At 34.7% G+C, this 16,707-nt stretch overlaps 3 protein-coding genes across 3 annotated transcripts; 1 reads left to right on the forward strand and 2 right to left on the reverse strand.

The window, feature by feature from the left end:
- Positions 1-1,495: 1,495 nt before the first annotated feature.
- On the reverse strand, positions 1,496-4,534 carry LOC113760828 (feruloyl CoA ortho-hydroxylase 1-like). The gene is made up of 2 exons (XM_027303565.1): positions 3,996-4,534; positions 1,496-2,258 (listed from the first exon to the last, which is right to left on the reverse strand). The coding sequence occupies exons 1-2, from the start codon at positions 4,493-4,495 to the stop codon at positions 1,685-1,687; spliced, it is 1,074 nt and encodes a 357-aa protein (XP_027159366.1). The 5' UTR covers positions 4,496-4,534; the 3' UTR covers positions 1,496-1,684.
- A 2,721-nt stretch (positions 4,535-7,255) lies between these two features.
- On the reverse strand, positions 7,256-10,353 carry LOC113760818 (feruloyl CoA ortho-hydroxylase 1-like). The gene is made up of 2 exons (XM_027303554.1): positions 9,790-10,353; positions 7,256-8,332 (listed from the first exon to the last, which is right to left on the reverse strand). The coding sequence occupies exons 1-2, from the start codon at positions 10,281-10,283 to the stop codon at positions 7,759-7,761; spliced, it is 1,068 nt and encodes a 355-aa protein (XP_027159355.1). The 5' UTR covers positions 10,284-10,353; the 3' UTR covers positions 7,256-7,758.
- A 1,647-nt stretch (positions 10,354-12,000) lies between these two features.
- Positions 12,001-14,977, forward strand: LOC113771403 (GDSL esterase/lipase At5g03610-like). Its single transcript, XM_027315987.1, has 5 exons — positions 12,001-12,055; positions 12,192-12,422; positions 12,694-12,965; positions 13,748-14,057; positions 14,775-14,977. The coding sequence occupies exons 1-5, from the start codon at positions 12,001-12,003 to the stop codon at positions 14,975-14,977; spliced, it is 1,071 nt and encodes a 356-aa protein (XP_027171788.1).
- The last annotated feature ends 1,730 nt before the right edge of the window (positions 14,978-16,707 follow it).

The following is a 16,707-nucleotide window of genomic DNA, read 5'->3' on the forward strand; positions in this document are numbered from 1 at the left end:
CTATGCCTTTTGGGCTGCTACATCAAGTCTTTTAGAGGTTGATCATAAATGATTCAAACCTTGAAATCTCACTTTTATATACTTTGAGAATAGAAATTTTGCTGTATCTCTAATTTTTGACTACATAGTTCGAAGTAAATGTTTGTACCAAAAAGATATACCACGACATATCTGGAACAAATTATGATCTGTCTTATACAGCGATTAGTGCCACTGGCCATTTGGTCCAGTGGTCATCACCGTTAAAGGTGATGCTGGAGGTCAGGGGTTCATCACCGTTATGGTCTTAATTGACCTTTATCGATGGAGTCTGTACTCACATCGAACCTCCCCCCCTTCCCCTTAGACTAAGCTAGATTAGGTTATAGGACATCTATAAACTTTTACTCAGCCTCAAATTAACAAGTATATAGCCACTATGCTAATATTACAAAGATGTGACGGGATGAACTTCATTACTTAGCAAATATTTGATTGCATCTTACCAATTAATGGAATTAACTTCGCAAATTCAATTGTCTGCTTTCCATCATGTCCTTAGCTATAGAAGTATTTTGAGTAAGCTGACCAAACAACATCCTCGTGTTGGTTTTTGGCCAGCTTGTGCTACGTACTAGGAGAAAAATATTTCAATGCTTCTACAGCTCCCTCACTCAATCCCATGTTGACTTTGGTATCTTTGACATTCGTTTGGCTTGATTCCCAAATGGCAACATGAATATACCTTTTAGTTCTTTTGAGTTTTGACTATCAACTCACCCCTTAGACTATTTAATTATTTCAAAATGCTATTCTCCCACTAGATCTTTGGTTGGATGGCTTTGGTCGATGGATATGTGATGTCTGGTGTTAAGCAAAAATGTGCCGCACATAATGGTAGAGTATGAAGAATGAAGGCTTGTGACACTCCCTCTAACATATCTTCAGTTTCAGTTTCCCTCTGCACCAAAGCTAAAACTTGTGATGAGAATGAAAATTGTGAAGATAACTACGAATTATCAAAGACAAGATAGCTTCTATTCCCTGAAAGTTAGAATAATACGAGAATTCTTGGTTATACTTCTAGAAAATGATTTCAAATTTCAAGCTATACTAAGAACCTTCATTTGCTGCTGCAGAATGTTTCAGGTTCACCCAATTCAAAAGTAAGTTGACAATTATAGCATGTCAAATTAATTAGTAATATTATCTAGGAAAGATACTATTGCTGACTTGCAAAATTTGGAACGAATTGAAAAGAAAAACAAATGGTGATCAAAGATCTTACATAAAGCTTCCTACAAAAAATTTATCGGTCTAAACTCCAATATAATTTCACAAACAACTTCCACTTAGTTATTTCAAGTTGATCTCCAATATAGTTCAAAATCCTCATTAGAATCTCCAATATTCTGAGTTCTTATATCTAGCAACATATAAAATATCGTTGTTAATATAAAAACAAACTGAAGAATTCCAAATTCTCAAGTAGGTCTAAAGTGGGACGAATTTTATACTTTAGAAGATTAAATATCCAAAATTGAAGTTTAAGAACTAAAACTGGGATTTAACCCTACAGAAATGTTTGGATAAAGGCAAACAACGTATCAGATCAAGAGACATAAAGAACAAGGGTAGGATCCTCGCTTAACACACTATTTTGTGCTATTTCAGTTGAGACTACCTTACATTTATTGGCTGAACATTATTTTTTAGCAAGTTCAATTGTCTGCTTTCTGCCGAGCCCTTTACCGAAGAAGTAGTTGAAGTAATCTGAGTAGACAAAATGCTTATAAATTGGTTTCTCTCCACTCTCCAGGGCTTCTGGAAATGGACCAACAACTGTGTCAGCTGCAGGGTCAACAAATATAGGCACTGAAACCCTGTTTCTCCTTCCATTAACAGTGACTTGATGTTCAACGCTCTTATAACGATCATTGCTCACAATTTGTAGTATATCTCCTATGTTGATTACCAGTGCCCCTTTAACTGGTGTTACATGGATCCACTGATCAGCTTTTGTTCCTTGCACGAAAAGGCCACCAACATCATCTTGAAGGAGGATAGTGATGGCGGAGATATCAGAATGTCGACCAGCTCCAGAAGCAAGCTCAGGGTTTGGACAAATGGGATAGTAAACAAGGTTGACATACAGGGAACCCATGAGTTGAGATTCTATTGTTTCATCAATTTTCTTGACATTAAGTCCCTTTAGAAGCAGCTGAAGTAGCTTTCTAATTATTGGTTTAGCCCACTTAATGTACTCCAATACTTGATCTCTATAACAAACAAAAAATTTCGATAGTTAGCTAACAAGATGCAGATAACAGAAATAGATATAATTGACATATGAACATAATAGAAGCAAGACATAGAAATGCGCAGAGTCTGTTTCTCAATGTCTGAGCCAGTATTACATGGCGTTATTGTTGCTGTTTGCTGAGCGAATACTAGTATAATCACTGGATTCAGGCTTGAAATTTTGAACAGAGTGATTCCCATTGAATCTTGGCCAATAAAGGGTGCATCTCGAAGAGGTAGGTGTATTAGGATTTGATGGCTGATGGTAATGCCATAGTAAGAGTTCCTATGTTCTACACTAGATAGGATCCCCATAAGTTATAGCAGTGACCAGTTATACTACAATGCAGTATTTGAGAAAAGGCAAATATCAGAAAGTGCAGAGTTACTCTTCAGGTCTATCTACTTAATGATGTGCATAGTACGAAGGTCCCTGACCTTCATCAAGATATTGAAGGCAGGACACAGCATAAACTCTGGAAAGTCGTTCTCAATTTCAGTAGAAAATTGTTTGGAATTCAGCAGCTTTCAGTTTCTTCTGGGTTCGATTAATTCCCTTTGTAAAGCTCAGAATTCGATAATCTTATTCAGTGGAATACATCGGCAGCCTACAGAATCCAGAGTCATTTTATATCATCCACAAAAGTTTCTTAAACTCAAGACTCACTCTTCTGTGTCGCTTTTCCATTCAACTTTTTATTTTTTGATAATTTTAATTTTACACCCTGCAAAGAGAATCAAACTAGTACTTTTGACAACCGTTGGAGATCCCCTTAGCTATCTTCTGCTCTCAATCAATAGATAAGGCAGCACTTCCATAAGCTTAAAGCAACTAGCCTCGTGTAGTTTGCTTCAATATTGACTTTTAGCTTGGTAGTACTTGCCGACAACAGAAACGCAACACGTAGGAAAGTTTCTTCAATTCTGGACCTTCCAGCATAGGTGTTACAGTAGCTGATTACAGTAAAAGCTATATGAAAGGGTTTTTCAAAGTCTGAAAAGCAGTTAATCCATCAGGGTTGGTTCTACTACAAGTCCCTTCATCTAATTATCATGCTGTTATTCTATTCATCAAATAGCTTCTTTTCTCGATCACTTTAAGTTCTCTTAGTTTCATAATCAAATTCTTATTCTGTCAGCTCAACTTTGTAGTCTTCTGTTTGCAGTAATCATGTATTCTAATTTGTTAGCATGGTAAAGCACTAAAGGGGAAACATCACAATCTGGATAAAGCTTGAGAGAAAGCAGACTGCTTTTCATCTAAGGTTTTATATACTGGCTATCCTTATAATTTCTTTTTTAGTGACGAGCGTAGATTGTACAACTAGGCAATGATGATTTGCCAAATTGCATGTTTCTCTTCAATACCAATACAACAGAAATCTAACTACTTCAGCTATCACATATTACCCTGGGTAGGCATGGATTGATTGTGTTGATTGATCATCAGCTATCAAAATACAAGAGGATATATTAAACGAATGCTTTTTTATTTCCCCTGATTATAGTTCTTGAGTTGATTAAGATCAAAGTTGTTAAAGAAACAACTAAACCATGTATACCTAACTGAAAGATATTTTCTAAAAGAATCTGCATAGAAATGTAATTGGAGAAAACACATATATCATGATAATGGACTGCACTCCACATAATTCTGCTTCTTGGTATATAGGAAGAAGCAAAACAAGAAATGGTGGCAGAAATTAGCTTCTTACTTGGACACAGAAGGCCATAATTTTGAACTCTCATCATCTGGAATATACAAATGCGTAAGATAATCTTTCCACTCCAAAACCTTTTCTGCAAGAGGACTAAAGCTAGTTTTCAACTGCACAGTGGGAGTAGGTGAATTTTCCTTCAAATACTTCCTCCTTTCCTCATCTGGCAACTCAAAGAACTTGTGCCCAGCTTCCTTTACATTTTCAAGAACCTCAAGTGGGATGCCATGATTGATAATTTGAAAGCAACCCCTTTTGGCTGCAGCCTCACAGATTGAGGCTGCAATTTTTGGATCATCCCAGTTAGATACATCAATGACAGCTATTGATTCATCTTGCGCTATCTGGTTCTGATTTAGTCTATCTTCAGGGGGTAAGATGTATTTCTGAGGGATGGTTTTTATGCCTAAGTTGGATAGACCCTTGACCCCATTGCCTTGGTTTACTGCAAAGTCTATGAGATCAGTGAGTTCAAATTCAACAGACGCTGCTGACATTTCAGAAACTAATTATTGAAATTCCAAAATCAAGCAGAGTCTGGTATTTTCTTATTAATAGCCATGGAAGAACGCAAGAATAGTTTTCAGTACAGTTCTAGGTCAGAGATTTGGATCTCATGAACCACTACTCTACCAGCAGTTGCGTATCATCCATTTTGAGTGAGAAATTTTTGGGAAGACTTATTGTTTATTATCTTGTATACTTGTTTTGGAGTCAGTCCAATTTCTTGTGATAGTTTGGTGACAGAAGCTGTTACATGTCACTCGGCTTTGGGTAATTCAAGTAATCCTTTGCATTTCACCCCATTTGCACATTGCCCCTTGTTCTTTTGATTGAATCAATATACCTCCCAAAGAAGAAAATGTTACATATCTCACACAATCTATATATGGATTTATTATTACTTTAAACCTGCTCAAGGTTCAACATGTTTCTAATTTACCTTTGCATTCCCATAACAGCTCCAAATAAATTAATGACATCTTCTATAAGCTTCCTTGAACAGGATATATTTGTAAACTAGGCAACTCTCTTGTCTACTTGTCCTCACTGCAATGAATTTGAACTAATCTGAGAGAAAAAAAATCTATTAAACAGGTATTGAGGATATATGTTGCACAATATTTGTCTATATATTCACTAAAATGCAGTTATTCCTACTGTTTCAGAAGTTAAGCCATTCTGAAACAAGGAACAAATGGTATAGTTGATATTCTATGTAATAGTACTTACAGGAGTGTTGCCTTTATCTGTTGTAATCTGTGACGAAGCTTATTTAGAACTTCGTTTCAAACTTTGCGGATTTCTGTGAGTAGAAAAGGGTGCCCTTTGGGCTGGCATGTGAGCTTTAGCAGATAATTTAGGTATGCGAAGCTCAGCCTCAATCCTCCAAATCCCATCTTTCATAAACTTTAGCATCACAACTCAGCAAACCAAATTGTCTACTTTCCCTCATGTCCTTTCCTATAGAAGAAGTATTAGTAATCCAACCGGACGACATCCTTATAAATTGGCTTCTATCCATTCTGTAGAATATCTGATAAAGGAATAACAGCTGCATTAGCTGCAGGGTTGACAACGGTAGGCGCAAGAACACTCAGTTTTTTGTTACATTAATAGTGTTGCGATGCTTAAGATACCAATATTGATCATTGCACACAATTCTAAGATGGATCCACTGATCTACTCTTGTTCCTCGCATGTAAAAACCTCCTACGTCATCCTGAAGCAGGATGCTGATGATCTAAATATCAGAATGATGGCTATCTCCATAAGTCAGTTCAGGATTTGGACAAAATGGTTAGAAAATATGGTTGAAAGTAAAAGCGTACATTAGGAGAGATTCTTTTTGCTTCATCAAACGCCTTCACATTTTAATCCCTTGAGTAGCTCTTCACATTGCAATACCTTCATATTTTAGTAGCACACTTCATCTATCCCAATACATGATGTCTAGAGCAGCACTAACAAATACTAGTTAGCCTAGAATACTGCAGACAGATATAAATAATGCAGAAGAGTCAAATAAAACTGATTTAAACTGAACTATAGCCGAAATTAGTGTCCATAAGGGAAAAAAAAGCCAGATGATGCATCCTAAAAGTTTCATGAGACAGAAAATCACTCTCAATTTCAATATAAAATTCTCACTCCTTTTAGATTCAATCATGCTCCACATAAGGACTCAGATTAGTTACAGAAGCAAAGTATGCAAAGCTCTGTCCCACTGTTTGGTTAAGCACTACCCATTCCAACAGTTAGAAATTCAGTATACTGGCCTACATTATCCGTTTTTCCAAATTATGGCTTACATTACAAACATTTGAGTCAAACAGATATAAGATCCATTGAATAATTTTTCTTGCGATTAGCATCGGTGATACTTTTTTCAAATAAACCACAAAAGATAGTATCTGCCATGGTTGCCCTTAACATGACATCTTCAAAGATTCAAGAAAATCGTCTCTTTCCAAAGATACATGAAAAAATGACAAGCAAAAGCCAGAGATGCACAGGTTCATAACTGGAAGTACTTCAAATATATGAACAACTGTTTTCTAAATAATGCATTAGTAGCAAAAACAATAGACATATTGGATGCGTTGTATTACTCTCCCTGACTGTTTAGAAATGTATTTAAGAGGTGATTGTACATTTGTTAGCTCAAAATATACGTTCTTTTGTAAGCTATGCTTTCAAAGATTTATCAGCCTTATGACAGCATCCCATTTCTGTATAAGTTTAGGTTACAAGGCCATTTTGATAACAGGTTGCTGCTCCAGTGAAGGCTCCAACAGTTGAGGTAAACTTGAAAAATAAGATGGTGGATTTGGCTGATTCAGAAGAGGCTGAGAAGCATATTATGTTAAAGTCAGTAACTTGCATCTTGAAAACATCCAATTTACTTTCCGGAAACAGGTAAAGAAAAATGCTGAACATGAATATAGAAAAGGTTTCCTTCGTGGAATCCCCAATTGAAACTTGACTACAACTTCCACTTTGATGGTTTCGAGTGGATCTTTTAGAGCTCAAAAATCACTATTCAGTCTTCCAAATTCACACGCCTGATATAAGGTGCATCTAGCAACAAGCAAGTTCCAATTTCTAACATGATAACAAAGTGAATGACTTCAATTTAATTCGTAGGAAACAGGTAGGAGAAGGCAGGGATCCCATCTAAACACAGTCCCATATCTTAAATTTATAAGCAGCTGGCAAAAGTTACTAATCTGTTGACTCTCTCCCCCATACCTATATTTTAAGAAAACATCAAAAATTTTCTTGATTATTAAGAATGGTTTACACAAGGAAAAAGGGGCATTGCCCATGACAACATATACAGTAGAGAATAGGGCATAAGCTCATCTAACGCCAAAACAGTATGCTAATGACAAGAAAGCAGGGAATAAAGAAAAAACAAAGAGTGAGGAAGAACATACATACAACTTCATGAAAAGTCTGATGGTCTACTCCCCATCAGAAAAGTGCCCAAGAACTTACATGTACATCTTCCACTTCATGATTTCAGGCTAATCTGTCTAATTGTATATCTAACATCATTACATATCTTCATAAAGAAACAAAATCAATCACTTTTGAATTCCTTCTTATGGAATGGAGAAACAGATAGGACAAGCACTGGAACCTCGGTAAAGACAGCATTCATTTCTCACCTTGCATGGTAGAACACCTTGCATCCTTATTATAGCCCAAATTCATTGTATTGCAACTTCCTAAGCCTCATAGAATTGGAAGTACATCATACCTTTGCAAATTCCAGAGTCTTCTTTCCTTCAGGGCCTTTGCTGAAGAAGAAGTTGAAGTAATCTGAGAAGACAACATTCTTATAAATTGGTTTTTCTCCACTCTCCAGCAATTCAGGAAAAGGACCAACAACTGCATCATCTTTAGGGTTCAGAAAGATTGGCACTGAAACCCTATTTCTACTTTTGTTAACAATCACACGATGCTCAATGCTTTTGTAACGGTCATTGCTCACAATTTGTAATATGTCGCCTATGTTAATCACGAGTGCCCCTTTGACTGGTGTTACATGGATCCACTGATCAGCTCTTGTTCCCTGAACATATAGGCCACCTACTTCGTCTTGGAGAAGGATTGTGATGCTTGAGATATCAGCATGACGACCAACTCCAGCAGCAAGCTCAGGGTTTGGACACAAGGGGTAGTGCATGAGGTCGACAATAAGAGCACCCATAAGCTGAGATTCTTTTGATTCATTGAACTCCTTCACATTAAGCCCTTTCAATAGCACCTCTAGTAGCTTTCTGATTACAGGCTTTGCCCAGTTTACGTATTCCAACACCTGATCCCTGTAAAAAGTAAGAAAAAAATAATTTGCCACCATAATGACTGAGATCTTGGAAACATAAAAATCAGAAAACCACAATCAAAGACAATTACTGACACCAATAAAGTGGAACTACAACGACATAAAGCAGAAGAAAATGTAGTATCTAGATGTCTGATCCACTCATAGTTTCAGGGTGGAATCAAATTTTGAATTCCAGGAAGATTAAAAATTTGATTTTCCCTAACTTTAGTGATGTTCAGTCTTTTCTGCTGTAACATTTTCGAAGCTACTATGATTCATTAAACACCTTAAATATTTCTTCATGTTTCACAGGAATACTATAAAGGAATCTTTGCAAGAATGGATGCCTAATATCATTAAAAGAACAATATCTCATGTTTTCTCATGCTCAATAGATTACATGACAAAGGGTAGTTAACCAATTACACTAGAAGTACAGTAGTACCTATGAACTCTATCTGGTTAACTTGGTGCTGTTAATAAAAGTCCATAGGAACTATCAGTTTGTTGAAGAGAGGACTTATATAAATAGTGCTTGAAAGCTACATGAAACAGAATATGATTCTCAATTTTCTGACGAAATTTTCATTGTCCTCATCCGTGAATCAGAAAAAAAAAAACAAAAAGGCATAAGTTAAACTAATGGCCATAAACCAGCATATCTGCAAAACTTATACCATCTTATCAGAGTTCCACACCTGAGGTTAAGCTAAATAGCACAAAGGATATTGATTGAAGAATCCTCTCCAGTTTAATAGGATAGAGGCCTGTAACTGAATATCCAAAGCACATTGAAACACGAATAGGTTTAGTCTTTAGCTTTCTCCTTCTTCATTCTTTCGCTTTCTTAGTTTCATGTCTGCTGCTTATTCTGTTCTCTCAATTCTACATTTTTCATTGTAAGTTATTGACATATAGCTATGTCAAGTTTACTATGACAAGATAAAGAACAACAAACACAAGAATAAGACCATGAAAGCATCAATAAGGCTGCTATAAAGTGTCAAAACAATTGGTGCAAATAAAACAACAGTGCAAGTTATATTGAACATTCATTGTTACTCTTTTAACGGATAGGATATATTTTTTCCTCAATCTAACATTACAACTCAGGCAAACTCGTCATGCTTTTGTATCCAAATGGAATGCATAATTACAGAATTTGCATAATTAGACAATTCATAAAACTAACCATTGGTTCCATTCCATCCCACTACTATTAACTGTCAGAGTCCACTGTTATTGATTTGAACAAATAAAAATTTTCCAAAACTAATTATATAACATACAAACTAAAGCAGTTAATCACCATGTTAAGAAGAATCAGGATAAACATCTAAATGCAAAATCCAAATTCATGATGATTCTCTGCTTCTTCATTGAATAATAATTACCCACATTTTACCCAGTAAATCGCTGAGAAAATAAAAAGGATCCATGAAATTAAGAACTTACTTGGACACAGCAGGCCAGAGATTAACACTTTCATCATCTGGGAAATACCAATGCATGAGAAAATCCTTCCACTCCAAAACCTTTTCTGCTAAACTAAAGCTAGTCTTCAACTGAACAGTGGGAGTAGGTGAATTTTCCTTCAAATACTTCCTCTTTTCCTCACTGGGTAACTCAAAGAATTTATGCCCTGCTTCCATCACATTTTCAAGAACCTCAAGTGGGATGCCATGATTAACAATTTGAAAGAAACCCCACTTGGCAGCAGCCTCACAGATTGAACTAACCACTTCCGGATCATCCCAGTTGGATACATCAATGATTGGTATTGACTCTTCATCAACTATTTGGTTCTGGTCTAGCCTTTCTTCTGGCGGTTGGATGTATTGGTGAGGAATGGTTTTTAGGCCTAATTTGGAAAGACCCTTTACTCCATTGCCTTGGTTTATTACATAGTCTATAAGATCAATGGCTTCTACTGATGCTGCTGCCGACATTTTTCAGAAGCTAGTGGAGGAAATGAAGCCTAGCAAGCTCGATGAATGATGTTGAATCAAGTGTTCATTTCAGTGGGAGGCCAACTATTTAAATCTTTGGTGACCTCCCAATAGATTCACTTGCCACAGTCACAAACTGACACGTTGCACCCATGATAGCCATGCAAAAGAACCTTCACAATTTTGTTTTTGGTTCGATGGTAAAGCACCATCAGGGCATCTTGATTGATGAGAGTTTTTTCCCTTTTTTGATGGTGTAACTTTCAAGTTCATCACTTTTCATTTACACTCTTTTCTCCGTGTCATTAAATCCATCTCTCCTCAGATTAAAGAGAGATTGTATAATGGTAGCTTGAATTAATTTTCTTGAAAATCTTATAATTACAATACCTACTAATCAAGAAGTCAAGATATACAAATGTGGGCTCTTCTATTTTTAACCCTTAGAGAATAAGGATGAGAAGTCAATATATTTTGTAAGCAACTGCTTACGTAATTGACGGACGGAGGATAACGTTTGAAATGTATATAACAATGGATTCATTTCTTTATTTTGTGTGCTTATTATGTATTTTAAAGCACGAAACTTAAAAAACCTATGAACATGGTCAAGAAATTTTTGGATAAGATCATTTGGAAAATAAATTTTTTAATATTCACAGTATTATGTTTTTGAACTACTTTTTCGTCACATATATATCACATTCAAAAAATGTTACTATAAATGATACCTAAAATTTTTTCAGATAATATTCAATCCAAATAAACCATGTGTGTTTGGATTGAATATTATTATTTAAAATATTTGTTATAATACTTTTGTAATTTGATGTGTGTGAAATTAGGAAAATAAAAAGTTAATGGAAAACCTATTTGTGATTGACTCAATGCACCCAAAAAATTAGTGCAACAACTTTACGTAATATGTTTTTTAATGTTTTTTTTTTTTTTATAGAAAAGATCATTTTATTCAAACAAATCTGCACTAATGGTAGAAAATATATCAAACAAGCATAACACAAATACATGTAGATCTGAAATCGATAAATATAATAGATCTAAGAAAACAATACAAATAAAGATTTAATTAATGCTCCTATATATCTTCCAGATGAATTAGTCCAATATATCCTTGGCTTCAAAATGGGTCACTTTAGTGTTTAAAATTTAAAATTTGGTTTAGTCCTTAAAGCATAAAATATGTCCCACTTTAGTTTCGAGGGATAATTTCAAAAACTTCCCTTGAGATTTTTAACAATTTCATTTAGCTCCCTCGAGGTTTTTAAAATTACACATACCTCTCTTGTCATTTAAAATGACAATACTACCCTTAAATATTTTAATGCACTTCCCTTGTTTGGTATTCTTATACTTAGAATGACTTTTAAAATTATTTTTTCATTCTTTTTCTTCTTATTCCTTTTTATTTTAAAAATAAGCAAGCTTGCTCAACATAACATTCGAGTGATAGGTGGAGGATTGGGTTGGGTGTTAAAGTGGGAAGGGTTGTAAGTAAGAGATTTTGAATTCAAGATCTCTCACATACAAAAAATAATAATAAGTAAAAATTTTAAAAAAAATTGATAACGTTTATATTTGAATTTAAATCTGATTTATTTTACCATTACTCATAAAAATCCACCCCAAAACGAACTTATAAAAGGGTAAGATTCCTAATGACTGTTATCTTTCTTCGTTTCCTCAAAACAACACCAGCATGAAAGTTCAACTCTTTTTCCTGTCTGCAACACTGATATACGGTACATTTTCAGGTAAATTACAGAATCTTTTATAAATTCACGTCTAGCTCTATATGAGCTTCACAATTCTTTTCATGGACGAAAAGGACTCTTAACCTCGGGATTGTCTTAGCTTTTAGGTAGGGATTGTATAAGATTCTTGTACAAGAGTTTGATATCTATCACATTTTGCAGGAGAATTTGGTGTTGAAGGTTCACTATCGTAAGAAATCATCACGTAAAAATAATTATGGGATTGAAAAGCTCTTTGTTATCGGAGACTCCTATGCTGATACTGGAAATCTCCCAAAAATGTGGAAGGACAAACCTTATGGACTGACTTTTCCAGGCAAGCCAGACGGCCGATTCTCCGACGGCCATATCCTGACTGATTTCATTGGTAAGTCAACTACATAATATTTATTTCCAGCCTAGCTACAAATATCTTATGTTAATTTATTTGTGTAGATAAGTTTTTTTGGTGAAAGATGGGATTTTACCATTTTGAAATGTATCGCAGTTAATGCCAAGAATTTTCTTTTCCATGCATAAATTTTAAGCAGAACTCTCTCAAAACTAGATGATATGAGTTTTTTGACATTAGCATATTCTCCATGCTGGTTTCTGCATGATGTACTGAGTTTTGGTTGGGTAAATTTAGGAATGAGCAGCGGATTTCTTGGGACTAAAGTCTCCAGTGCCATATAGAATGAGGAATGCACAGAAGAAGGATTTGCAATATGGGATAAATTTTGCCTTTGGAGGGGCTGGTGTGGGCAAAACATTGTCTTCAGTGCCTAATTTCAGCACCCAAGTGGATTTTTTTGAAGAACTCATCAAGAAAGCGGTGTACTCAAAATGCGACCTTGAACACTCTTTGACTCTAGTTACTCTTTCAGGCAACGATTATTCTGCTTTTTTAGCAAGAGGAGGCACCATTTTGGTAAAATTACAATATATCAGAACCATTCGATTTTGGAGCATTATATATGATATTCGATCCATTTTCATAGGTTTAGCTTAGTTCAAGTTAATTTTAAAATAGAAAATAACATATTACTTCATAAATTAATCTGAATTTATCTATGGTATTTCCCTTTGAACTTCATATACTCATTTTTGTTTTTTAAAAAAGAAAAGTAAGTAGCATTAGAATCTATTCTCGGAAGTGATGGATATCTAAATGAGATTTTAGAGGTTTTGGATGATAGGATGAGTATCTGAAACGTAGGGGTGTGGCTAACATTTAGGGAGAAAGAAGGGAAAAAGATTTGGATTTGGGAGATTAATCAATTTGTCATCAAGTCAAGCTAGAATAGTACCATAATTTTTGTAAAGTGTTTGCATAAGTTTAAAGATTCTCAAGTTCTTCCATTTATCTCTCCATTTTTGTAAGGTTTGAAATCTCCCTCTAACTTGGGGTTAAAAAAATAGAATGCTTGTAGATATGTTACAATCTTTGGTACTCCTATTTTACTTTTGAATGCTCTTTGTGTTTTACCCCTGCCCCCAAGATACATGTATAATTTTGTCCGCTTCTGGAAATTGTAAGCTTTTACCCATGTGGAATCATGTATATTTTTTTGGGTACACCTTTGTTTATATTCTTGTGAAATACAAAATGTAAGGGTACCCAAAAGAAATTAATAAATGATGTAACACAACAACCAGTGGCAAATGAATTTGATGCAATTATGGTTTTACAAAACAGTTTTTCATTCACAGGATCTCATAATTACTTTCATCCCTGGTGTGGTGCAAAAACTTGCAGCAATCTTGAAACGCATTTCAGACTTAGGGGTGAAGAGAATAGCAGTGGGATCGCTGCCACCATTAGGATGTGTACCTGTAATTACAATAAGTAGTGGTTTCAAACAATGTAATTACACTGCAAATATGGCGTCTATACTACATAATTCCATTCTAGCAGATTCTGTGGCACAGTTGAACAATGAGAGCTTATCGACTCAATTCGAGATTCTTGATCTTGATGCTGCATTCACTACAATTATCCAACATGTTCAAGATCGCAAAGGTGCTTTATCTTACTTTCTTGATCTTGTTGTTTCTTCTGTTTTTCAAATGTTCACCCTGTTTAGTTATCTAGGATTTATCTTGTGGATTCTTTTATTCTATGCGGATAAAAAGTGGGGCCAAAAATTTGAAAATTATAAGCAAAAACGTGCAGTGTAGGTGAAATAAGAAGTAAGGGAGAGTGATATTTGCGGAAAGGTAAGGTAGGGTGGTAATTAAGATAGGAAGAGTTGTAAGTAAGTGGTTCTGAATTTAAATCTTCTTACTTATTAAAAAAAAAGAGTAAGGATATTTTTAGAATTTTATAATAGGTCTACTTTTTTTGGGTGTGCTTATCCTAGAAAAAACCTAATCTTATATAAAGGAGTCTTTTTAAAAAAAAAAAAAAATTAGTATACAGTGGTCCTTAGACAAGCTTTAAGTTTATATTTTCACTACATGTACGTCTTTTAACACAAATCTTATGCCAGAAAATATGGTTGCTTTTCCTGTTTTTCTTTCTTTTTCCTCCGTAGAACACAATGCTACTATGTAAGAGTGCGTTATTACCTCAGTTCAAGTCTAAAAATCTCTTCTCAAGAAAACAACTTGTACAATGGTTTTTTCCCTTTTTTTTTTTTTTGAAGGGCCTTCTCTTGTTGTTGTGCTCTTCCTATTCGTGAAGTAGTGATAACAAATTTTTTTTTTTTGGGGTTTGATGCACCAAAATTGCATGCAGAAGCTCCATTAACTCCTTGTTGTCAAGGGATAGCAAATTATTCTTGTGGAGATGTGGATAGCAATGGAAAACAAATGTATACAGTTTGTAGAAAACCCAAACATGCATTCTTTTGGGATAATGCGCACCCAACACAAGCAGGATGGCATGCAGTTTTTTCAGTTCTTAAGCCCACCATAAAGGACCTCTGCGAGTTTAGTTAGAAATTTGAAGTTTGATCTTATTTTCTTTGCTACTATTTTTTTTGGGGTGTTTCCTAAGATCTCAGCATCTGGTGTCACAAGCGTACTTCTGCAGCAAATTCTGAATAAGTACTCCTAAATCGTAGGAAATTCCCTCTAACACTGTCCAAGTAATTTGAATTTCTTTGACTACCATTTGTAAATACTTCAAACCCGCATGTGGCCCTATAGAAAATGCTAGTGACAATGAAGCATAGTTTGATTTTGGTAAAACTCTTTTCTTTTGGGACTATGTGAGGAGTCATTATTGATCCTCTTAAAAAAAAAAAAGATAGTGAAAATATAGGCTATATTAGATGGGATATTACAGAATTAGGTTCCTCTACATTGACCTTAATTAAGTTTAAAATTGAATTGACTAAGTGATCGGATCATTTGTTTAACCGTTACAATCTTTCCATTATAATCTTTAATAGAGATTTTTGTTTCATTCTACACTATCAGTGTTCATTGCAATTCGTCTTACACTGCTATACTATCCAAATGTTCAGTACAAGGGAATTTGATTCATTGTATAGCATCCGAACGGATTTGAGTTTTCAATATGTTTATTTACTTGACAAACACACACACACACATATTGCAGCGTGATCAGATAATTTTAGAAGCCTTAGTGAGTAAATGATAGATAACTATGGAGAAAAGCTGTAGAAATCCTGATTGAATAGATAGTTGTCAATAAATAAGGCAAGTATTCTGCTATTCCTAGATGGATATGACTTTTCAATACGCTGATCATTATCTTATCAAAAATTTTATTTCCATTTCACAAAGTTGCCAAGAAAATAAGGCAAGTATTCTGCCCTTGTTACATGGCGTTTCAGTATGTTGATCATTATCTTATAAAAAATTGGGTTAAAAACAAAAAAAGCCCCCTGTAGTATATCTAATATACAGAAAAGTCCCCGTGATTTCAAAATATACAAAACGACGCGTTATGTTTTGAACTAAATTATAAACTAATAAAATTCGTTAAACTTAACGAAATCCGGTACATTTAACGGAAAACTTAACAGAATCCGGTAAATTTAACGGAATCTGATAAGTTTAACGGCCGAAACCGTCATTTTCGTTAAATTTAACGAATTTTGTTAGTTTACAATTTAGTTCAAAACATGAGGTGTTGTATATTTTGAAACCACAGGGGGATTTTCTGTATATTAGATATACCACAATGGATTTTTTTGTTTTTAACCCTAAAAAATTTTATATCGGAGGGGTAAACAAAGAAACTTTACTTCAATTTGGACCAACTTCCTCAATCGTTAGTTTTGACCAATTCGAAAGTATGAGAATGGATAAATAAGGACTCTACAACCTTAATCGGCCTTAATATCGAATTAATGTACTTTGTAATTTTATTTGGAACACTTTTATTGGTCAAAAGCTACATTGGTAGTTACTTTGGACTAAGATAAAATTTACCGTTATCGTTATACACCCAAACAGGGCAAAAAAAAATTGCTTTATTTCTCTTTCCAAAAAGAGAAAAAGGAAACAAACAATCAATATCAATTAAGCCTGATTGAATTTAAACTCAATCCTTTTCCGACTCTACTAGGGACATCATGGAAAATTCTGCGTATATAAGAAATAGAAGTAATAATAGTTATCTTGCTTGATCTCTGCCTTATAATTCCTTCCTCCGAACCCCTTTTTATCTGTTTTTCTGCTTAAGTATGATTCATTCC

This window comes from Coffea eugenioides, chromosome 1 (assembly GCF_003713205.1).
Source record: "Coffea eugenioides isolate CCC68of chromosome 1, Ceug_1.0, whole genome shotgun sequence".
Lineage (NCBI taxonomy): Eukaryota > Viridiplantae > Streptophyta > Magnoliopsida > Gentianales > Rubiaceae > Coffea > Coffea eugenioides.

Excerpts from the sequence above, each read along its gene's own strand:
- LOC113760828 (XM_027303565.1), bottom strand. The coding sequence starts at position 4,495 with ATGTCAGCAGCGTCTGTTGAATTTGAACTCACTGATCTCATAGACTTT. Across the intron at positions 2,259-3,995 it reads TTATGGCCTTCTGTGTCCAA|AGATCAAGTATTGGAGTACA; the intron begins GTAAGAAGCTAA and ends TGTTTGTTATAG.
- LOC113760818 (XM_027303554.1), bottom strand. The coding sequence starts at position 10,283 with ATGTCGGCAGCAGCATCAGTAGAAGCCATTGATCTTATAGACTATGTA. Across the intron at positions 8,333-9,789 it reads CTCTGGCCTGCTGTGTCCAA|GGATCAGGTGTTGGAATACG; the intron begins GTAAGTTCTTAA and ends TACTTTTTACAG.
- LOC113771403 (XM_027315987.1), top strand. The coding sequence starts at position 12,001 with ATGAAAGTTCAACTCTTTTTCCTGTCTGCAACACTGATATACGGTACA. Across the intron at positions 12,423-12,693 it reads TATCCTGACTGATTTCATTG|CGGATTTCTTGGGACTAAAG; the intron begins GTAAGTCAACTA and ends AGGAATGAGCAG. Across the intron at positions 14,058-14,774 it reads ACATGTTCAAGATCGCAAAG|AAGCTCCATTAACTCCTTGT; the intron begins GTGCTTTATCTT and ends AATTGCATGCAG.